Raw genomic sequence first — 23,185 nt, forward strand, 5'->3', positions numbered from 1 at the left:
TTATGACTGACTTTTGGACTGGCTTTAGGACTGACTCCTGGATTGGCTTTTACGTGGCGAAATGATACCGTCGAGCAGAGCTCATTGGTATCGATCGGCGTTTGGCAGAACACCTTGAGACACCCGCTGCTTACGCGGTTTCTGCTGCGAAGAATGGAAGACGCGGACGCCCATGGGCAGACTGCTGGAGTTGCGGAGTGTGATGGCGTGCGTGCCGTTGTATTTGATGATGCTGTTGGTCTCCCAGCTGGACCAGAACAGCTCCTTCTGGTAGATGGCCAGCGAGAAGATGTGCAGCAGCGGGCGGATCGTAAGGCCTAGAACAAAAGCGGAGACGTCGAGAGAATGGCGAACATGGCACGTCGGAGCAAAGATCTCACACAACGGAGAAAACCCGGGTCACCAAGCACGACGAACTTCCGTCTGTACCCTCAGGACTCCTGGCCAACCTCGCTCGTCCTCACCCTCAGAACTCCTGACCAGCACCGCCCGTCCTCACCCTCATGACTCCTGACCGACGCCGCCCGCCTCGGGACTCCTGACCAACTTCGCCCGTCTTCACCCTCGGTACTCCTGACCAGCACCGCCCGTCCTCACCCTCGGAACTCCTGACCAGCACCGCCCGTCCTCACCCTCGGAACTCCTGACCAGCACCGCCCGTCCTCACCCTCGGAACTCCTGACCGGCGCCGCCCGTCCTCATACGCAGTCCTAAGCAGCTCTCTCGCCCCCCACACTGGGCATTTCTGCCAGCAATGCCAGTTCTGACCGGCGACGCTCCTGAACAACACTGGCGTGCCCCCACCCCCTCCCCTTCCCGATCCCCTGAGAGGCTCCTCGTCCTCACACCCGGTGTTTCTGAGCAGGCCTGCCAGCGCTCACCTTCGGGACTCCTCAGCAGCACGCGTCGGTTGCGACCCTGCATGTCGGCCACCTCGATGTGGCCCAGCTGAGCATCGGCCCAGAACAGCTGCTGCGTCTCGCGGCTGATGGTGAGTGCGTTCGGCCACACCAGATTGCCCGTGATGAGGGGCGCCGGCCGCGAGCCGTCCATGCCCGCCGACCCGATGAACGCCGGCTCCGCCCAGTCCGTGTAGTAGAGCAGCCTGGCGGGCACACCGGAGCGTGAGGGGAGGCGCAGGCGCCGCTGCGGACCGGTGTGCGCTGCAGGGACAGCGCCGGTGGATACAGACACAGATGCATGGGGGTCGGGTGCTCCATGGGTAATGGATGCTCGGGAGTTTACGCCACTGTACGAGTCGCAACAGATAAAAGCATCGACGATAAAGACGGTGATAAGGGCGGTTTCCTAATCATCTTGATGACAGGTGTGAGGCAAGGTTGGCCATGGACGTAATGGCGCTGGTCGGCAGGCGCACATTTGAGGGCAGTATGCTCCATTTGTGAGACGCGCAGAGCAAGAGTGATCACCGCGCGGATTCAGAGCTAGCTCGCACCAGGTGCGGCTGGCCGGCTTCTGCTGACCGGGCATCACACTTGGCCAGAGCGGAGTGACTTCTGCTCGTGCACATGGGTAGTGGATAGTATAGACCAGGTCATGAAACATGATTTAGTGAGCGTGTTGTTAACTACGTGCCATCCCATTTGTAATAGCACAGCTGACACACAATCATGGTGCTTCAGATCATTTACAACACGGGCGTCAAGGTTAAGAATCTTCTGCACCATGTGTTTGTGCGCATCGGTGCGGTTACTCCAGCACGTCCATTTAGCAAGGTAAATGGAAAACACTGGTACTCCAGTCACTAGCCGTGTTATCTCCTTCAGCTAACGGCGTCACATCATAGCCAGCCAGGTAAGTGCTGCATGGTAACGAGCGAAATACGATCGAAACTATGCTTGTTCAACTCTGGAGCGACGTTCAGGCGAGTCGATGGTGACAGCCCAGGATCCGCGCGCGTTGAGAATACTGAATGACATTAGCGCCAAAGGTAACCGAATATTACGGGTCAGAGTTTAGGCCAATGAAAGTTAATGAAGACCATCTCATTTTGGAGTGATTAAGCTTTAATTCACTTCTCGGAGATCCCGCTGGATGATGTATGGTGTTCTTGAAGGCTTTGCTGTTGCTTGTTGGCCGGTATGCCAAATACGGTGGTGGGTAGGCCTGATAAGAGGAGGGGAATTAGCAGATGTTTCGTCTGCAATCCCTCTTCAGTGCTAACCGCAGCGCTGACAACGCTGAAGAGGCCCTGTGTCTGAAATCAGCTCATATCTGCGAAATCTGTTGATCCCTCTGTGCCTATTAAAGCTACCCACTACCATGTGCGGTTTACAGATTAACAACCATCATGATTATTTTTAAGACTGTTCTGTATGAGCATCGTTGCAGTCGTCATTGGGGTTTTACGACGCACTTAGCCGATGGGGCTACATGGCGTCGCTTGCTTCCCACCCAGGCAGGACATGAACTACCGACAAACTTTTGTTCACCGACAACCTTTAAGTCCTAGCATGTTAGAAGGCGGGATGGGGTCAAAAAATGTCGTGCCATCGGCGTATGTGAAAGTACGGCACGTATTGCATCAGATCGTTTGTGAAAAATGAAAAGCAGGATTAGGCCCAAAACAGAATCCTGGACCACTCAGACTGCACCGGAATGACACGATATTGGCTGGGCACCTAAGTGCGGTGGAGACAGACACGGTCTCACACGGTCGTCTGGGCAGCAGCTCAGACGAGACCTGCTGTAGATGCGGACGGACCAAAACAAGCGGGTGCCTCTGTATTGCAGTACTGGCACCTGGAGCGGATCAACGCTTGGTGCGGGCGTGGAGGCGTAACAGGCGTTTTACATCACTGCTACACTGCACATGGACGTGGGAGGAGCAGTGAAAAACGACCTACAGCGGTCACAGTGCGCCAGTGAAAGCTGAACAGGACGGCGCAGCCGCGTGCCTGGACTGCTGACGACAGGACAGCGGACAGGAGCGTGTACAGTCTCTGTCAGGACGGTGGCGATGAACAGGAAAGACGTGGGACAATGGACGTTTTGGCGCAAGGTCTGAAGGCGAACTATGAACAACAATGGAGGGCCGGAAACGGACAGGGATCAGACCATGGCAGGACACCGCCAGAGAGCTCCTGGAAAGTCGGATCCCTGACCGAACCATACCGGAGCAAGTGCTAGCTGCTGCGGTGCTGGATGACGATGCGGGAGCATGGATGGAGTGGACGCAACAGCAGAGCAGTACGGGGTGGATGGGGCAGTGCGCAGTGACTGCAGTACGTAGTGTACTGTAGCATTTGACCGAGCAGGCAAAACGCAGCAGTACTAATGACACTCTCATAGCTGTGCTTACATGGAGACTGGACATAACAGAAGCTGTACAGAATATGCCCTACCTACTGGGAAGTTAATAAACGTATTAGATAGAGCGTTTCCACTCGAGGTTCACAGCTAAATTGCAGCAGTTTATTGTTCAGTTTTACGAACGCACTTCGCGGAGAGCAAATCACCAGGTGTTGCGTTGGACCGCTAGCGTTAACCTCATCTGATTGGAACCTACACAGCTACTAAGGAGTGACCTGACGCCGGTATACGACAGCCTTTTCCGGCATGCCAGCAAGTTGGTGTCAAGGTCAACACGCGCCGTTCGCATACTGCGGGGCGAAATAAAGGTGCCGAGTGGTTTTTGGTCGAGCAAGAATGGCGTTTAGTGGTGTTATAGCGTAGATGGAACGAGGTGGTCATTTAAGTATGTTTAATTGCCGTCAGACATCTGCAAGCACTTGTGCAAAGACATCACTCAACATATTGTTAACGGTTACGTACAACGGATCGGTTCTGTCGGATTGGAAAGTCGAGATCCTTTCGAGAGAACAACACTTACATCACGCAGTGCACGCAACAATAATGCATGCGGCCAGCTTTGTAAGATTCCCGTCGGTTGGATTACGTCTGGTGCAATACCAACGGGCGTCTCTTACGAGAAGTATACCAGTTCACAGAGCGGAAAACCCGGGATGGCAAACACGATTATCCAGCCCCACGCAAGCCTTCCACGGTGCAGCGTTATGGTGCGATGAAGCATGAAGTCGGCTGTCCGAGGCCGCGGGCCGAGATATCATGGTCTGAACCGGTCCCGTCCGATCGGTGGACGCCCCCTCCATACAGGGGCGTGAGTGGCGGAGCTGGCCGCCGGTTCGGCCCACGCCGCTGGCCGGCGCGCCAGGTGACCTCCGGTGGCCGGGGTGTGGGAGACGGCGGCGCCAGGGCTGGGCCGAGGGGTTACGGCCGCGGCACCGGACCAGCCGCCCGACACAAGGCCGCCTGGTACTGCCCCCGCCGACGCTGGTGCCGGCCCGCGCAAACGACGGCAACGGGCTTCGGCACGGGTCACACCGGGGAAGGGCTCTGGCACGGGTCACACCGAGGAGGTGCTCCGGCACGGGCCACACCGGGGACGGGCTCCGGCACGGGTCACACCGGGGATGGGCTCCGGCACGGATCACACCGGGGATGGGCTCCGGCACGGGTCACACCGGGGACGGGCTCCGACACGGGTCACACCGGGGAGGGGCTCCGGCACGGGTCGCACCGGGGAGGGGCTCCGGCACGGGTCACACCGGGGACGGGCTCCGGCACGGGTCGCACCGGGGATGGGGTCCGAGAAGGCTCTTAGCGATGACCACACTGAGATCAGACTTGTAGGATGCACTGGGGACCGAGTTCAGAGACATGCTATGTTTGAATTCCATGTTCGGCCTCAACAGAGCGTGGGGGCTGGTTGACTTTGGTTGCACATCTTAGGGATAGTTAAGTTGATTTCTTTGCCGGATTTCTGATCCCAATCAGTCATGCACGGGCTGAAGAGGAATGCAATATCGCCAGATAAGATAGGTCGTAGTCAGATAGGCACCAGTTGTTAAGTTTGGGTTTCAGCTGATCATGACCGATAATTATGGAAAAAGTGGGCGACCGTTGCGACACAGCTGTTTTACTTGCAAGGCAGGGAAAAAGTGGCTTGTGACTGAACTGGATCGCCGTGAAAAACAGACCAGTAGCTGGATCTTCTGGCTCCCACCAGCACTTTACGTCATTGCCCTGTTTTCTGAACCAAGAGCTCTGTGATGGTTTTTGTCTGTCGTTTTAACCTACCATAAATAGTTGAACACTGCCCAGACCTCAGGCAAGATCACCCTACAATAGCCAAAAGGAGTGATAACACGATTGAAGTTGTCTGCACCTCTCACAGAAGCACTGTCCGTTAGTCAATCACAGCATCAAATTGTGTCCGTTCAGGCACGATCCACGCGAGTGAAGCCGACCGGCCGGCCACTGTTCTGATGTTCGGCTCTGCACCTGGGGTCCCGTGCGCTTCGCCCAAGTCTGGGCCTGGTGTTCAGCCGCTGCACGCAGCTTCATGCCGGGCATCGCCGCCACCGTGCGCTGCTCTGCCTCAAGAGCTGTCGCTGCCGTCGCAGCTCCGGCTGGCGAGCCGACACTCACCCGGCCTCGGGGTCGACGCAGATGGCGCGCGGCTTGCGCAGGCCCTCGGTGATGAGCGTCTTCTTGAAGCGGCCGTCTCGCTCCGAGACGAGAATGGAGGACGAGCCGCCGTCCGTCCAGTACAGGTTGCCCGTCACCCAGTCCACGGCCAGGTTATCCGGCCGGTCAGCGCCCGAGTGCAGCGACTGCGAGGTCAGAGGTCGGGTCGCCGGTTAAGTGACGGATTAGGCCGGAGTCGACGGCTATTCAACGAGGCCGAATGTCGGATTAGGTAGCGATTATGTCGCTGGTCAGGTCTGGGGGCGGTCAAAAGTAGAATGACTCGTTCTATGACTTACAGGGTAATCGTTATGACACAATCAATCAAGTCATGTACAGGATCAAACTTATGCTTGTTGCCTAATTACTTAGCAGGAGAAGAAGCTAGATTAAAGCATTCGTTCATGAGGTCATGAGCAAATTGGCGGATAACACCGGTGCCCTGACTTCGTAGCACGTATCAAGCAACACGGCAGTGGAGCAGACTGTATACCCAGCCCACCCAACCATTGATGAGACTCAACTTTAAAATGTTTTCCCATGAAAAATCGAGTAGCACACGTATGAGCAAAAATTACCATCCGGCGTGGATGGCATCGAACGTGGCTTCCCGGGACGGCGTTTTGATGCCTAACCCCAGGGATGAGTACATATTTTCCTCACCACTAAAAAGACGGTGCCTAAACAAGAGCCGGAATCGTGCCATCAACACATCGCGGAAAACAAGTTGCGAGACAAAGGTTCGACGACTGCATTTCCATGCGGCGCAGGTATACAACACCTCGGTTAGGAATTTTGTGTCTGCAGCATATGGTTTAATGACTTTGCAACATTAGCCGAGATGCGAAAATAACATGCCTGTAAACAACGGGCAGGGTAATACTGTTCCATCAAGCCGTGTTATGAAGGTGAACCGTGCAGCCGCATCTACGGTAGACATGATAAAAGGTCTGGAGCGTAATGAAGAGCTCACTAACGGAGCATACGGGAAGCCCCGAGGTAGTAACGAGGCCTCTTTATTCCGCGCCGCCGACCATCCAAATGACAAGACAGGCGCTCACTTCCGCGCCCGTCGACTGTGGACACGCCCGCCCGGCCCCTGACAGCTCCGCGTGTCACGCTTCGGAAGAGTGCGCACGGGTCGGAGAGACGCCGGCCCTGATCAGCGCCGGAGACGCGCCACTCTCCCCTGATTTAGAGGGGAGAGCGGCCGGCATCTCCGCCGTACTCCGCTGTTGAAGGCGCAGTGGAGCGCGCCGGCTGATGCCGATTCCGCTGTTGGAGGCGCAGTGGAGCGCGCCGGCTGATGCCGATTCCGCTCTTCCCACGCCGATCGCCGGCCGCTGTCACGCTCCGCGAACCCGATAAATCCGATGTCTCTGCCGAATCAGCCGTATAGTCGGCCGAGCGCACTTTACCGGGGATGGGCAGCCAGTCGGGTCTTGCAACACCGCTATTTAGCAGCTGCGTGTGCTGTGGCGATGAGCCGCTCGGCTGCCTGCGTGTGGAGTTGGATGCATGCTGCATGTACAACCAGCAGTCAAAACGCTGTAAAATGATTTTGCAATGCTTCCAATAAGGAGAATATAGCGCCTACATGAAACAAAAAATGATGTGGACGACCTTTGTAAGCTTTATAAGCGATGCAACAATGACTGTTCGATAATCATCTTCCTGACGCGGTCCTCGCGGCTTGGCACGAACAACGCGCGCTCTGATTCCTTCCCTTGATTCCTTCCCAGTGACATGACGCGTCACGCACTACAGAGGAGGCCGCGGCCCGGCCGCCCGCTCCTGTGGCGGCACCGCAGCACGGTAGGGTGTCGGGGTGGCGGACTCGCGTGCCGTCGCGCAGACGATGGGCCGGCCGGCGGGCCGTCAGCGTAAAAACGGCGCGGCAGGCGACGGCGCCGGCCGGCGCCGCGTTGACTCCAGCCGGTCCCGCGCCGCCTGGCCCCGGCCCCACGGCCTCCGACACAGGCCGCGGCCCCGTGCTGCCTGACAGTGACCCTGTGTCGCCTGACACCAACCACGTGTCGACTGACAGCGTCCGAGTGCTGCCTGACAGCGGCCGGTCAAGCCGAGGTCAGACGCCATCGTCGCGAGGAAACGCGTCGGTCCGTTCGCGTGGAGCGACGACCGCCGTTGTTTGTGACGCCTCGCGCGTCCGTGACACCTCAGATCTACATATGTGCCAGCATGTGAGATGCTGCTGACAATCAATAAGTGGCGCTGGTGGGCTAGTCGCCGCAGATTACCTTTCGTGTGTGGAGCGCTTGCGTCGTGCAACAGCTGCGTTGCATCGACGATGTGACGTCACAGTGACGTCACTGCTTGTTTGCTCGCTCATCAGCCGGTGCGGCCCGGTGCTTACTTCACTCGCCGGTGTGACGGCGCAAGTATAGATTGGCTTGCGATATCACTTTTCACAATGGCTCAGTCCGGAGGGACCAATGATTTTGCGCTGAATATTTATTCTAATCTCAGCATACCGAGAGAGCTTACCTATGCGCCACATGTTAACTTCATAAAGCACACACGTGCGGTGGGCGCAAGGGAATTAGAACCATTGCTTCAGAGTAAGCAATTTTCCATTCACATTAGGCCTGTCTTTTCTAAACGTCCGTGTTCTACAAGCCAGCAACGCCGCAGTACAACATCACGACACGTTAGGCAACGAGCATTGCAAAAATCTCAAAAGACCGTCTTCTGCACACAAAACCGAGCGCCATCCGTGCACGACCGGCCCGTGGCGCCACGTCATTTCCATACGACGGCCGGGACGGCGCTACGCCGCGGACGGGTCACGACGAGCCGTGTGGGGCCGAGGCTGACCGTGCAGAGCGTGGGCCACGAGGCCTCCCCACCGTGCCTTCCACCGGACGAGCCGGGCCTGAGCCGAATCACAATGCTGCGTTGCTGCGGCCGGACGTCCCGAAGCAAGGCCCGAAGGCCCGCCCGGGTGGCGGACCCGTGCAGGTGCGCGTGATAGTCGAAGCGTAGTGCAGGAGGGATCAGTGCCGCGATCAGGGACGACATGGCCGCCGGCCGCGGGAGCGTCAGGTCCTGCACGCGTCTGACAAGGTCACGGTGCTCCGTAGCGCCATGAGTCGGATCAGTCACGAGACCCCAGGCTGTTGCGCTCTGGACTTGACTTATCCGGCTCAGGCAATGCACGCCATTGTGAAAAGTCTGGAGCGTGAAATACCGGGCGGGGTTCAGCCGGCTAATTGCGAATGTTGGCGGAGATGTGTCGGCAGCAACAGGCAGCCGGTGTTGTAATTGAGCCGCAGAGCGCAACAGTCGGTGTTAGCATAGCTTCCAGAATGAAACGGGTTTTTACGAAATGGTTTGAAGTCGATGAGAAGGTCTTAAAAGGCCGATTTCAAGAAAAGCGTTGCCAACCTCAGCAGCACTGCAATGCTTGAGACCACGGACTAGTCCTATAAAAGTAAAGTGGGATAGTATCACTAAAACGTTAGCTAACTGTTATGCTGATTGTACAGCTCGTTTCGTGGAGCAAAGTGTGAAAATAGGCAGACAAGACTTAAAGACGATGCATTTCCAGAGTAAACCAGCAGCTATTTAGCACATAACTTTAACTGCGCGCAACATACTTCGAATGGAAACAGGCCTTTGTTTTTGTGTAAGCGCGGCAATTTCTGCAGGCAGGTCAGATCTTGCTCTTGTATTAGTTGAATCGGAAACATTCGAATTACCTTGTGGGAGGCACCATTGCGACGCCGACGTAAAAGGAGTGGTATCAGCACGCAGCAAAATTCGTCTTCGAGAGAAAGCAAGTGAACACAGGCACGTATGCGCAGACCCGGTCAAAACGATAAGGGGACAAAAAATAGTTGTTTTCAATTGATTCCTCAAGTCGAGCAGTATGGTACCCTAGAGGACTGATATCTCTCTGATAATTGCTTTAGGTTAACGATGCAATAAAATGCGTGTAATTGCTTACGACTGGCACGTCTAGTTGCGTAAGGACCTTGGCCACCCATTGCGTACTGTGCACGAAATTGGCGCGCGGGCTACATAAAGACTCTTCTTGAATCCTCACGGTCAAGGCCGGGGGATCTCACCTCCAACCGGGTCAGCTAATTAACATAACGCCCTCGCGTGGCGTTAGTGCGGTGAGCTGCACGTTGCCTATGAGTGATTGCAGGTCAAGGCAAGCAGGCAACTTGATCACTCACATCTGGTAAACGGTTCTTCCTCAACACACCTGCGCGGGCATGCCGTGGGGCAGTAATTTACCATCATTGCGTCTAGGTCTTCTTCCTTTATGCAGGTTTCGTGACCGTGGGCAGGTACGTGGAAGCAGCACATGTGGCATCCTAACCCCGAGCCGACCTTTTCCTTTTTCCCGGGCTGTACTTTGCCGGATTAGTACCTGCCTTTTCCGTCACTTAACTACGCATCGGCTTTCCGCTTAAAAACGTAGTCGTTACTTTCTCCCCTTGACAATAGCTACCGTTTTCGTTCGAAGGCAAACGCGTTTTCTTCGTTCACCATCACCAATGTACGGCAGCGATGGCTCGGCGCGGTCCCGTTTCTGCAGCCTGTTTCTGCAGGTGGCGGTTACTGGAGGGTTTGACGTGGCGCTGATCCGGCAATGCGCCTCCCTGCCCACACTCCGATGCCTTTTGTGAAATCATCGTCAAACAGTCTGATTTCCAGTGGCACCTTTGTTGTGACACGCCGCTCATGGATACCAGCAGTCATCAGCAGACCTGCGGCAGCTGATCTCTGACCTCGGGGCAAACCTTCCGCATGCAGACCGGTCGGCCGGGGATGAGCAGCCACGATTGCGGCGCCGGGTGTCTGGTGTGAGCCAGCGGCCGTCTCGCGCCTAACGGGATCAGTCACCGCATGTACGACCAGTCTTACACATACCACGGCCTGGCATGGCAGATGTGGCCCACACCCTACCTGGGTAGCCTGCTCCAGCCCGTGACGCGTGCGGCGGCGGTACCTCACCTCTGACGGGCCGTTGTGGCACATGCGGTCGATGCTGCCGGTGAAGCGGACCACCGTCCAGAAGAAGCACTGCCGCTGCCAGTCGTAGTCGACGCCGACGGCGTTGGTGAGCCCGGTGGCCACCGGCTCCTCGTTCGAGCCGTCCAGGTCCATCAGATGTAGCGCGTCCCGCGACGAGAACAGCAGCCTCGGTCGGTCGTCGTCCATCAGACACGTACGACCTGCGCACACGCCGCCGGCCGTCACGCGCACGGAGTGCAGGTCACGGTCACGAGCGTGAGGTCGTGGAGCTCTGGTCACGGCCCAGGACTTCAGCTACGATCATGGACCTGAGATCAGGACCACAAATCTCACGGCCCTGAGGTCAGGACCACGAATCTCACGCCCTGAGGTCAGGACCACGGAGCTCACGGACCTGAGGTCAAGACCACGGATCTCCAGGACCTGAGGTCAGGACCACAAATCTCCCGGACCTGAGATCAGTACCAAAAATCCCACGGCCCTGAGGTCGGGACCATGGATCTCACGGACCTTGAGGTCAGGACCACGGATCTCCCGGACCTGAGGTCAGAACCACAAATACTCACGGCCCTGAGGTCAGGACCACGGATCTCACGCCCTGAGGTCAGGACCACGGATCTCACGTCCTGAGGTCAGGACCGCGGGTCTCACGGACCTGAGGTCAGGACCACGGGTCTCACACCCTGAGGTCAGGACCACGAATCTCACGGATCTGAGGTCAGGAACACGGATCTCACGGACCTTAGGTCAGGATCGCGGATCTCAGGTTACGATCGCGGATCCCAAGTGAAGTTCACGGGCTTCAGATAGCTAAAGCGATCACGGCCACGGGCCTCAAGTCTCCGTCACAGGTTCTGAAGTGCGGACCGGAGTGCCAGGTCACAGTAGCCCACTTTGGGTCGTCACCGTCACGAAGCCCGGATCTCAGGCGAGGCCACGGTCGCCAGCAGATGTCGCGCCCGACTTAGATAATGTTCATGTACCTCGTGCCATAATCTCAGGTTGTGATCATGGTCAAATTAAAAGTGATGGGACTTAATTGCCATAATTACGGTGAAGATCATGGGCACTTGGATCACTTGTGGGAATGTGAGGCCACTGTTCCGAAGTTCAAAATGATTCCATTACGGTCGATACGAATCACGATATCAAAATGGATGTAACGAAAGTAGCGTGTGTGATGCTGAAGACAGCGGCGCCCAAAGTCACTGAGATCATTTCAAGCCACGGGTAGAAAGGGAAAACAGAGAGCGTTCGATTTCATAAGCAGGAGAAAATTTGAACGTGAGGCCTGGCAAGGCCAGCAAAAGCATGCCTTATAGACTCGTGGCGGCACTGGAAGCCCCATTGCATTGCTCGCACGAGCCGCGTTTCCGTACAGAGCGACGCTAAACTTTACCATTATCGGAACTATCAGAACACACCATCCTCTCGAACCGGATTTCTCCACCTCCGGCATTCCGGTAACATCACGTTCCGGCTGTGAAGACGGCCCCCGACTGGTACCCCCTGGCACCTGCCAGACGCGACCACGATGATACACCAATGACTCACAAAGGGAGGACCTGGCCGCGACCTTCAGTCACGTCTGATCTCAGTGGCCTCCGGAAATCCGTGGCGCCGAAGTGTGCTGCGGTCAGCCGACAGCCTAGGTCACCAAGCGTGCAATTTTCACATGGGCACAGCACCCACATCTACATTGTTACCATGGGTAAATAACAAATTTCTCTTGAAGATAAACGTTGTTGCCGTGATTTCCCTCCTGCCGAAAATTGCTTTTATCGCAGGAGACTGAGAGCGTTGGTCACGCTATAATCTTCCGGCTGCGGGCTTTTTACATCTTTTTTTGGTGGCAATAGTGGAAGAGTTCCACAAGCTGCTGGCTGGGAGGAGAAGCCAGCTGCGCACTGATGCACCGAACGCTGTAAATCACTGAGCAGCCATGCCGTGGCTACTTGCTTTGGGCAGCCATGCTATGTACAGCCGCGACAGTCACGTTGAATCCCGAGAGCAGTCGTTCTCATTGTTGAATAGTCGTGTCATGACATAGCGGGTGCGGCATTTTTCGATATCATTTTAGCAGTTTACGTGAGCAATATATATCGGGCCTTAAAACATAAATGCGATTGAATGCCACCGCCACTTCATGTCAACAAGCCGAACGATAAATGCCTGCTGTAGCTGAAGTTCGAAAGCCGTGTTCATTTGCTTCGATGTAAAGCTCTTCCGCTGCATGACGCATCGTTGCGCGAGTGTTATGACTTTCATGGCCGATGCTCGTAATAGCCTTTTTGTCTCGAACGCACGTGCGTGTGAGGAATTACATCGTGTTTACTTGTAATGATACCAAGAGTAATAGCCCGGGTTGAAACCTATCATTCTCAGGCTGTGCGCTAACTATGCCACGTTGCTCCGTCTCACGCTCCCCGTGCATTACTAATGCATGCCACACATGAGTTACGCCAAAGTAACGAACAGCAGCTCGGCCCGCTGCCTTCTAAAAGCAGCACGAGAAAGAAGACGCGCTCAGACGGGCAGTCACGCCGCGGACATCACCGCGGGCGTCGAGCCATCCGGCCCCGAGCGGCCGGCGCTGGCGGTCACGGCGCGTCGCGGCTAACGCGGCGGTCACGCCGCCACACCGCCGCGTGCACGGACCCGGCGGCCGCGGAGAGGGCGGCGCGGCCAGCCGCTGCGCGCCGGTCATCATTGCCCAACTCCGCCAGCTGATGTCACCGCGCCAAATCGGCGTGATTGCATGCCAGTTAGCGCGCCGGACACCGCGGCGGCGGCGTCGAGAAAGTGATGCCGCCGCGGTCAGCGGTTAGCGGCGCCTGGCGATGAACGCCGGAGCGGTCCCGGCGGAGGGACGCCGGCCGGGCCGCTCCCCTGTCATGAGTCCCGCGCACTGCGCGCTGACCTAGCTCCGCTGAATGGACGGGTGCCAAACTCATGGCGCGGGGGGGAAGGGGGAGGGGCTCGTTTCGCAAGCGTGGATGGGTCTCGGCATCCACAGCTGTGGGATACTGTTGTCGTAAGCAATATTCAAGGCTTCGATTTGTGATGTTTTGCCAATAAACCAAGATGAAGCCCGTAGTTAACCAATGACGGAGCACCCACCTGCCGTATACTCAGCTGTAAATCCAGCATGTGAAGTCATTACAGCATCGAGCGGCTCACCTATCAGCCCCAAAACTATTATATGCACTGTGATCTAGGACGCAACGAGAGAGGTGTTCGCGTCGGTTCGTCACCGGCTCCATGACCTCGCACCACACGAGCGGCGGCCGAGCGCAGAGTGCATGGGTACTCACCGTCCGAGTCGAGCCGTCTCTGGGCGGGGCAGCCGCAGCGCACCATGCCGGAGATGTCGCTGGTGCATAGGTGGCTGCAGCCGCCGTTCGCCTTCAGGCAGCTGTTGCTGTCGTCGTTGAGCGGCAGCGGCACGGCGCCGGCCACGGCTCTGGGCACCGGCCGGCTGCGCCGGACCGATGCCGACGTCACCGCCTCGCGAGGCAGCGTCTTCGTCGTTGTCCCCTTAGAGGTCTCGGTGGCGGTGGCGGCCGTGGTCGCCGGCGGCTCCCTAGTGGTCGGTTCGGGCGTCGTCGTGGCCGCTGCGGCGGTCGAAGTCGGCGGAGGATCGGTGGCCGCGGCGGCGCGAACCGCAGTCGTCGACGCGAGCTCGGTGGTCGTCTCGGCGGTCGTCGAGCCGTCGGCGGTGCCGGCAGCCGACGGCGCCTCCGTCTCGGCGCTGGCCTGGGCGGTGTTGTTCTCCATGGCGGCCACGCTGAGCAGGAGGCGCTGCAGGCAGCCGTCTCCCTGGCACGGCTCGGGGTCGGTGGCCAGCGCCTGCGCCGCCTCGCCGCAGCTGCTGCCGGCGCAGCGCGGCAGCTGCACGCTCGCGCATGCGGCGCCCTCGCAGCCCTGACCGTCGCGCGCCAGCGTCTGCAGGATCTCGGGCAGGCAGCGGCCGCCGGCGCACGCAAACGCCGCCGGCTCCGTCGTCTGCCCCGGCATGGCGGCGATGTCTAGCAGCAGCTGCGGCATGGGCTCCAGCGGTCGCGCCAGCGGCGGCCGCGTCTTGCAGTTGCCGCCGGTGCAGCCCGCCACCGCGTCCAGGTCGGGGCAGTTGGCGCCCTCGCACGGCTCGCCGCGCTCGGCGATGCGGAGCAGCAGGTCCGAGATGGGCGCGCCGGGCTTGGCCGCCAGCTGCGAGGCGCACTCGCTGCCCACGCAGTTGGCGGCGGCCGGCGGCGCGGTGGTGGCGGCGGCGGCGGACGGCCGCCGCGCCGTCGCCGAGGAGGGCAGCACGGTCAGGCGGCGCCCGGAGGACTCGAAGGAGCGGGCCAGGTCTGACACGTCCAGCGCGCCGCCGGAGCGACCGCCGTCCACGCTGCGGGCGCTGATGGCGTCTGGGGCGAGCACGAGGCGCGTTAGATGAGCGAGCTCGTGACGTGTACGAGGCCCGTTGTGAAACTATGACGCGTCATAAGGTACATCACTTGAAGATAATTTAGTAGTAATAGCCTTATTCCTCGGAAAAAAACCAGGAGAAGGGGAAAATAGGTGCGTCGATAATTCAGCAACATACCTTTATCAAAACGGTAGCAAAAGAAGCAGAATACAATAGCAGAATACAGGTATGTTGCCAAAATATCAACGCACCTTTATTTCATTCCATTTCATACATATATTCTCCTCCCGAGGAATAAGGCTGTTACTAGTGTCTTGACTATGTGAATATTGCTCCTCATAAATGCACTCAACAGCTTGCATCTCTTGAAATTTTCATAGAACTTAGAATAGTGTTAAGCATCACGTTTTCATAATATTCCACGAATTTGTCTTTCAAATTATTTTAAAGAACTGTAGCGTTGCCAAAATCTCCTTCAAACCTATGTCTACAAAAACCAAGCTTTTAGCATCCCACTATCAAGCAAATGGTTTAGTTTGCGTAGATTTCCCCATGATATGCGATCTCTATTTATCAAGCATCAGTCTAGCACATGCAGTGATGGAAAGTTGGGATACGGAATGCTTCGCACGCGCCAGAACCGTCGTTGCATATTTTCAAAACGTTTTTCCAAACCGAATTTTCCTGTTCGCTTGACAGAATGGGGAAGACCTGCTTGCGAAGCACATTATGCTGAAGCCGAGGCATGTACCTATCCTCCCGACGCGGCGGCACGAACCACGCTAAATTGACGCAAAATCGCACAAATGCGTAATACCGAACTGGTCACTGCGACACGGCGACCGGTCGCAAGACAAGCCAGAATGCCCGGCCGCACGGGCCAAGCTTGGCTAATGGACAGCCTACAATGCAGAATACGTCTGTTTGTTGCTCAGTTATGCCCATGATTAAGCCCATATTGCCATCGAAAACGGGTAGTGTCCAGTTTTTCCACATGGCGTGGGTCACAATACTTATACCTTGTGCAAACGTTGTTACAATCGGCTGTGTTGAAGAAACGACCGTGTAACAGCGTTTCACAATTTGAAGAAAAATAGCTGTCGCTGTTCTGATCCGGACAAGGCTGCCAGGACTGGTAATCAGGCCGATTGCGTGTCGCGGTACGACCACCACCGTACAAGAACCAGGATGTTTGGTAGAAGAAATGACGCCACAAAAACACGCAAAACAAGCGGGCGTTATGATGTTGACCAAAAGATGTTGTGCCTGTGCGAAAATGCGTCAAACATAGTTGCAAAAACTGCGTCCACCACATGAGTGATGTCATGCACAAGTGACACACGGCAAGCTGCAGACGTCTGCGATAAAAGATGGATGACGTACATTCTCAATGCGACCTGTGATCACATACGGACGAAGGGACACGAGGCCCGTCGAGCTCCGCCGATCCGACAATACCAATGAGACGGCGGTGGCGCCTGGTGGACAGCCCGATCTGGGACAGGAAGAGCTCGGCTGGACTGGACAGTCGCCACGCGCTAAGCCAAGGTGAGGTCAGCGGACCTTGGCCAGGACCGGGTCAGCAGGCCGGGCGGGGCCGGCCGCCAAGGTCGCAGGACGCGACGACGCGGACCCGTCGCGCGCCCGATGCCGCCGAGGTTTGAGGACCGCGCCGACCGGGGCACCCACCGCAGCTGACCCGGCGGCAGCAGTTGGGCCAGGGCGCCTCCGGGTCCGGATCGATGACGTCACAGTTGGGGCCCAGCGCATCCTCGATGATGTAGCGGCACCTGCGGGGACCGGTGCGTCATCAACGCCGCGTCCGGTGACGTCATACCACGCCGCAATCGACCTGTGATTGGGGGCGGCAGTTCAGCACTCCCCACTCTGATTGGGGGCGAGAGGCCGGTTGTTACACGACGCCGTTCCCACCGGTCAGGCGACCGGCAGTTGGAGAGGGTGAGCCGCCGGCTCGCGAGGCAGCTCGCGTGCCATATACGGAGCCAGCGGGGTCGCGGCCGGTCGGCGCCACTCGCCGCGAGCCGGCCGGACACGCGCCGGCCCCTCAGGACGGCGCAGAAAGCTGGAGTAGTGCTCGACCGTGAGTGGCGGCCTGCGTCTCAGGCTCTTTCAGCGGTGTCTGCTGCCTTGAGGGGGAGAGTTTAACGCGGCACCTCGCCCCGGCCGTGCGCTGCGGCCGAAGGCGCGCCGGTGTCCTCCAGTGACGAAGATGGCCGTGCCAGCCGCCGGCAGCCCCACCTGACTCATCTCCCAGCCGCGTCACCGTCCCGGAGACGGGTACCACAAGCCGACAGCCGGTTCTGGCGGCGCGGCGCCGGCCGGCACCGGTCAACTGGCCTGACCGCCATCCCCGCGCGGTCGCCAGCCGTGAGGCGCGAGTCGCACGAGGCGGGGATTGTGTGTCTAAATCGGTGGTCGCGAGTCATGAGTGACTGGTTGCAGCAGGAGTCGCGGCAATGAGTGGTGGATCGCGAGTCACCAGTCCCCAGTTGCAGGTCATAAGCCACATGCTAGGTGTGAGACACAAGAGTGGATGGTCACGAGTCACAGCAAACAAGTCACGAGACGCGAGCCATCGGTCAAAAGCATATTTGCCACATCTTATGGGGGTAGCTTTACCTCCTCCTAATATGCTAGAAAAGTATTGTGTAATTTTAGTTGAACTGACACCTTGATACTTGTCCGCACCAAGCGGACCAAAGCCTCTCCCAAGAATCGACATTGTATCCTCCCCTCATCTCACAATGCCAGGGTCACGAGTCAGGGGTCGTAAGTCCGGGTCACGACTTTCAGTCGGGAGTAGCTGGTCAGAAGCTCCACGTCGCGCCAGCGAGTCACCGGCCGCCGGTCACGAGTCGTGAGTTACGAGAAGTCTCCGCTGCCGGCGGTCAGCCAGCGCCGTGATGCGGCCGGCCGCGGGTGAAAGGCCGAGGCGTGCGGGCCGGCCTGCGCCGCGGTGCTCCCCGCTCTCGGTGGCGCGGTGTCGACGGCGGCGCGGCGGCGCGCGGCGGTGGCGCGCGCGTCCTTTCTCCCGCCGCGCCGTAATGACGCGCGTCGGCACCCCTGCAGGGACGGGTCCGGCCTCCCCGGCCGCGGAGGAGGCCGCCGTGGGGGCGGCAGCGATGGAGCGGGGCGACGCCGATCTATAGACGCCGGCGGCGGCGGCGAGGTGGAACGGTCGCTGCTGAATGCATGTGGGCTCCTAACGGCTGAGCGTGTTGGGCGTTGTGCGCTTGCGTTGGTGACGGTAGTGCGATATGTGATATTTTGGCTTGTGTCATATATAAGGTGCATCATAAGGTGCATATATACGCGACGTCTGTTAGCACACCTGCCGCTAACAGACGTCGCGAAGTGCCGAGGTATTGACTGACTGAAAAAGACTAACATCAAGGAACAAAGACGAACAATTAAGCTGAGACGACCCTGGTGCCCTTGGTCGCACCATTAATGGTGGTGAGAAAACAAGCGCTTCAGTAAAAACGGCCGCTTTAACCACGAACTGCAAATACCATCCTTCGGCTTTTAGACCGTTTGATCGGGGGAAATTCACACCGCATTTTATGCAGCAGTGACGTCAAAGAGCATTCAACTAGTGTTGAACGTATCATATCATGCGATAAAAAAGCACCGGCAGATCACCACGAATCGCAAATGATCGTGGTGTACGGTTACTGAAGTTTGGTAGCCGAACCAGCATAGGTAACATACACTGAATTTTGACGTAGGAATGCATCTGTTTAAACTGACACTCCATCAATGGCCACGCAAACACTTGACCTAAATGATCGAAACACCGTCGGCTAGTTTTCGCCATGGACACGGCGCCGAGTGGCGTGGCGACAGGGCCGGCGACTCACCCGAGCACCAGGACGCCCGGCCTGCCGTTCGTCCAGCCGTCCACGCACTCCGCCTTCGTGCAGCCGCTCTCTCGCCACGTGTCGCCGACGTCGAAGTACCGCCCCAGCGTCTTCGAGTAGCAGTCGCCGCCATCTGAAGTGGAGACGCCAGGCTCAGACGGGGGTTCACAGCGGCGCGAGGTCGTGCGACTCCTCGGCATGGCGAGCGCGCGGGAGGCTATGAGTGGCAGTTACTTCACACTTGAGATTAGTTAGTTATTGGTGTTTCAGGGCGCACCGACGGCTAGAGTCATCGAGCACCCATTCAAACTTGAGATATGTTTGAGTGGTGGATGTTGTTATATCCAAGTTTTTTTTCAAAGGCTGCAGTGGAAAAGTAGAGGAAAGTAAAAGCAGGCTTCAGCAGAAGTAGCTTTCTTACGCGGGCGGCGCAGTCGTGTGTTCTTCCAATCGCGTGGTGTAGGGTTGCATGATAGACATCCGTGGGAAATAGTTAGCGTGAGGGTTGCTGCGAGCCTGCGATGTTTTCACGCGATCATTCCCTCTCGTGATCCGGCTGAATAACACTGAAAAAGTTTGGTTGACGAAGGATTTAAGAGAACACCCTGCAAAGGATTGTGTCAATTCTGAGTGAAGCATGCATCGCTACGCCTGTTAAACCTCAACCTTCTACCACGCTTACGATAGTTTAGTTTTAATCATTGGATATTTATGCAGTGAATGACTCGTGACTCGTGACTCGATGTTACACCGCTTCCATTGCGCGGTCCATTTGATCCCATCTATTCTCGGAATCCCGCGCCGCACCAGCTGACTTCATCCCGTCACTGTTTACTTTCGGGTCCCGTGCCTGTTGTGGTGGCGCTTCATTACGGCTGTTTTACTCTCATGCATTACGTCTGTTTACTTTGTGCGGGCGCTACGTTCATCTCACCAGCTTAAGCACTTTTTGCAACCAATGGATCCCGGTGCAAGTGACGAACACCACACAGACCCACAGGATCAAAACTTCAAAAGAGCCGTTGGCCCATTCTTTATCTACTTCGGCAATGCACGGAGCCTGCTAAATATTGCGAGGAGATGGAACGTCTGCTTTACAAAAGATCGGGAAGAGAGCTGTTCTCATAGTCGCATCTAAACGAGTGTTTTTGGACACTCGTGCTAGCGAGCGAGCGGGGACTGAGTGGGCACGGCACGCGTATGTCCTCCAATGACCCGACGACAGCTGATGACTGATCGCACCGCGGGACGTGCGCTGCGAGGCTCAGTCTGCTTACTGGCACGCGTCTCTGCGGCCACAGCCTGCCCGACGGGCCTCGAGATCTGCTTTCGGTGAGCCTGCGCGAGTACACAGCTGCCGGCGCCGTGAGCAAAGGCACATCTATGCTTCTGAGCAGCCCGGCGTCGGCACTCTGCCGCCTAGCAACTTCCTGTTGACTATTTTCCCAGCGCCGCGTGGAGTCTTGTCTCAGAGAGAAAACACGTCGACTCTGGGCGGTCTCTTGCGCCGCGGTTCGACTGTTGTGCGTTGAGGCCGACTGGAAAGCAGCTTACGCATATTTATCAGCCTGGTAACTGTGAAAACGCGTTGGGAAAGCTAGCAATGTCTGCAGTCCCTGACGCGTTGCGCGTGAACTGAGACGCTGCTGAGGTGATAGCGAAGCTAAAGCTGAACGGCCTGGTGCCGACCTCATCCTTGAAGTAACGCGTGTCCTAATGGTGGAGAACACAAATACGTCATTGACGGCGCCACTGTCCCCAGGCAGTCCGCTAATGACAGAGGAGCGCGCGAAACGCTCCGAAGCTCGCTTCCACACTACGTCCTCAGTCAGCGCCAGCGGGGGCCGCCGCCGATTGCCCCACGGAGCACCGGACGTGGCGACCCGGCGTCGATTTGTAACGCCGTTGTGTTGGAGCTCGGCGCTGGAGCGGCTCCTCCGGTGACGGCCGCCGTCGGCGCGTCAGTCAGGCCACGCGCTGCATCGCCGCGGCGAGAGACCGTCGTTGGCTCACGGGACTTGACCAGCGCTCCGGACAGGGCCGGAGCACGCTACGTGGCCGTAGGCACGACCGGAACACGCTACGTGGCCGTAGGCACGACCGGAACACGCTACGTGGTCGGAGGCAGGGCCGGAACACGGTACGTGACCGCAGGCAGGCCGGAACACTCTGCGTGGCCCGAGATAGGATCGGAGCACGCTACGTGGCCGTAGGCACGACCGGAACACGCTACGTGGTCGGAGGCAGGGCCGGAACACGGTACGTGACCGCAGGTAGGCCGGAACACTGCGTGGCCCGAGATAGGATCGGAGCACGCTACGTGGCCCGAGGCAGGACCGGACCACGCTACGTGGCCGTCGGCAAGACCGGAACACGCTACTTGGCAGGAGGCAGGACCCACGCCACCGATCCAGAACGGGGAACGCCGCGGACGAGATCGCGACCCCCGGACTGGACCATGGGACGGTCGGGGGACACAGCAGCAAACGGACCGGGACCGCCGCCCGAACCGCCGGGAGAGTGTTGTCCGGATCTCACCGGACACGACCGGGCGGTAACGGACGGGTGCCGCTGCTGGTCAGAACACCAGCTAGCTAGCTACGGCCCACCAAGACGGGGTGGTATCAGCTGGCGGCGGAAGAACGCCGGCCGGCTCGGGTTCAGCCGCTTCGGCGCTGTTCCACTCCTCTCAGACTGCGATGACGTCGCAGCGCTGGTCCCGTTCTGGGAAGAGACACGGTGCCGGGGTGCTGGGACCATTCTGAGAAGGACGCGGTGCTGGAGTGGCGGGGCCAGGCTTCGGTGGATGGGTGTGCTGGCTTCTTCGTGGTACACATGACCCTAAAGCACGGCTGATGCATGGTGCCGCTTCCAAACAGCTTGGACGTCATGATCCGTCCTGGCGCGTGTGGCGCGTCACAGCTCATGGCGCGTCACAGCTCTGAGACAAGCGATGCTGCCGCGCTCTGAGACAAGCGATGCTGCCGGGCTCGCTGCTCATGTCATGCTTCCGCGAGGTTCTTTCGGATTATAGTTTGATAGAGCAACCTGCCTTTGTATACATTATGCATCATCTCACCGTTGGACTGGCGCTTCATCTGTTGCTCCCGAATTGGTGCAAACTACTTTGTTTGCTTACGATGACAAACGTCATGGCACCGTCTCTGGGGTGTAACCGTGAGTGCCCAAGTGCAAGTCGAGGAGGGCACCTAGAGTTGGATCAAGAAATAGCCATGAGAAATAGCCACTACCTGAAGGCTAATTTTCACGAATAAAAGGATACCGCAAAAGACGATCTTGCCCGACTTTGCACACATCCGCTACCAATCAGCTAAACACACACAATCTCCCACGTTAACTTAGAGTGCTCTGTGTATTGCAACAATCTAATGGGGAACCTGAACTGGGTCAGATGTCGATCACCCCCCTCCCCAAAAAATTCCCGCACAGTTTCAGCCTTTCGGTATGTTCGAGCGTAATGATTGTAACAGCGAGTTTTTGGTATGATAGGCACGCCCTAATGAGGAACCACCAGAGTGCTGAAATCGTGTTTCGGGTTTCTTCCATCGTCTTCCATTTTCTTCCATACACACCTGACTGACGCGTGTCGAAAACGAAAACAGTGCAAGAATGCTGCGTACGCATCGATATCCGGCATGCGTAGCCCTTTTTAGCGCAATTGCCAGAGGCTTAGCTCTGTTGAAACTCAATTGCTACTGGACTTGGACCAGACTCAGTTGCTTCTCGACACCTTGGCATCAACGATTTGGTTACTCCTAGCCCACTGCCAAAGGGCCAGGCCTCCAGAAGTCTGAATCGCATTCATCTCTTGAGCCGCTCGGCTACCCGAAACAACTTGAATACCCGTACTGTGAGATGACCGATGAATATGCCCTAACAGAAGACTGCACAGTAATCACGGCAATTTGGCAATACCTTCAGGGAGCGGGTCGTTCCACCCCTGGCTCCTGCACAGCTGGTAAATATGGGCGTACTTGTTACACGTCTCTTGCGATAATGATTCTGACCGCCTGTTCTGCTTCCGCACCCACCGCGCTTAGCTCATTGCACACGCGTCAAACAGGTTCTGGAGGTGGGGGCGGCCAACCCCGCCCCATGCGGGCTCCGCTTATTCGATGTGCCTCAGCAGCGGCAGCTTTTTATCCGAAGACCGGGGGTGGTAGTGCAACACCCCGCGCTCTTGTGACATGACAACAGTTGACGTCCGGTCAGGGGCTACAGCGCCGACGCATTGTGGCTAGTCTCCGTCCTCACCTTGCAGCGAGCCGGGCCCACGAATCGGAGATGACTGCTGCGCGAAAGCCCGCGTTTTTTTGTGGACGAACGCCATCATCCACACAGCAGCCCTCGT

At 57.6% G+C, this 23,185-nt stretch overlaps 1 protein-coding gene across 1 annotated transcript in view; it reads right to left on the reverse strand.

Moving 5' to 3' along the window:
* Window positions 1–23,185, reverse strand: part of LOC119110070 (vitellogenin receptor) — a 36,348-nt gene that overhangs the window by 4,503 nt on the left and 8,660 nt on the right. The window contains exons 3-10 of the mRNA XM_037233813.1: window positions 18,814–18,946; window positions 16,622–16,722; window positions 14,876–14,930; window positions 13,833–14,743; window positions 10,498–10,718; window positions 5,473–5,657; window positions 882–1,105; window positions 135–317 (exon numbers count right to left, since the gene is read on the reverse strand). Of these exons, the coding sequence (XP_037089708.1) occupies window positions 135–317; window positions 882–1,105; window positions 5,473–5,657; window positions 10,498–10,718; window positions 13,833–14,743; window positions 14,876–14,930; window positions 16,622–16,722; window positions 18,814–18,946 (2,013 nt within the window). The remainder of the gene's footprint in view (window positions 1–134; window positions 318–881; window positions 1,106–5,472; window positions 5,658–10,497; window positions 10,719–13,832; window positions 14,744–14,875; window positions 14,931–16,621; window positions 16,723–18,813; window positions 18,947–23,185) is intronic.

This window comes from Pollicipes pollicipes, unplaced genomic scaffold, assembly GCF_011947565.3.
Source record: "Pollicipes pollicipes isolate AB1234 unplaced genomic scaffold, Ppol_2.1 Scaffold_7231;HRSCAF=8579_pilon_pilon_pilon, whole genome shotgun sequence".
Lineage (NCBI taxonomy): Eukaryota > Metazoa > Arthropoda > Thecostraca > Pollicipedomorpha > Pollicipedidae > Pollicipes > Pollicipes pollicipes.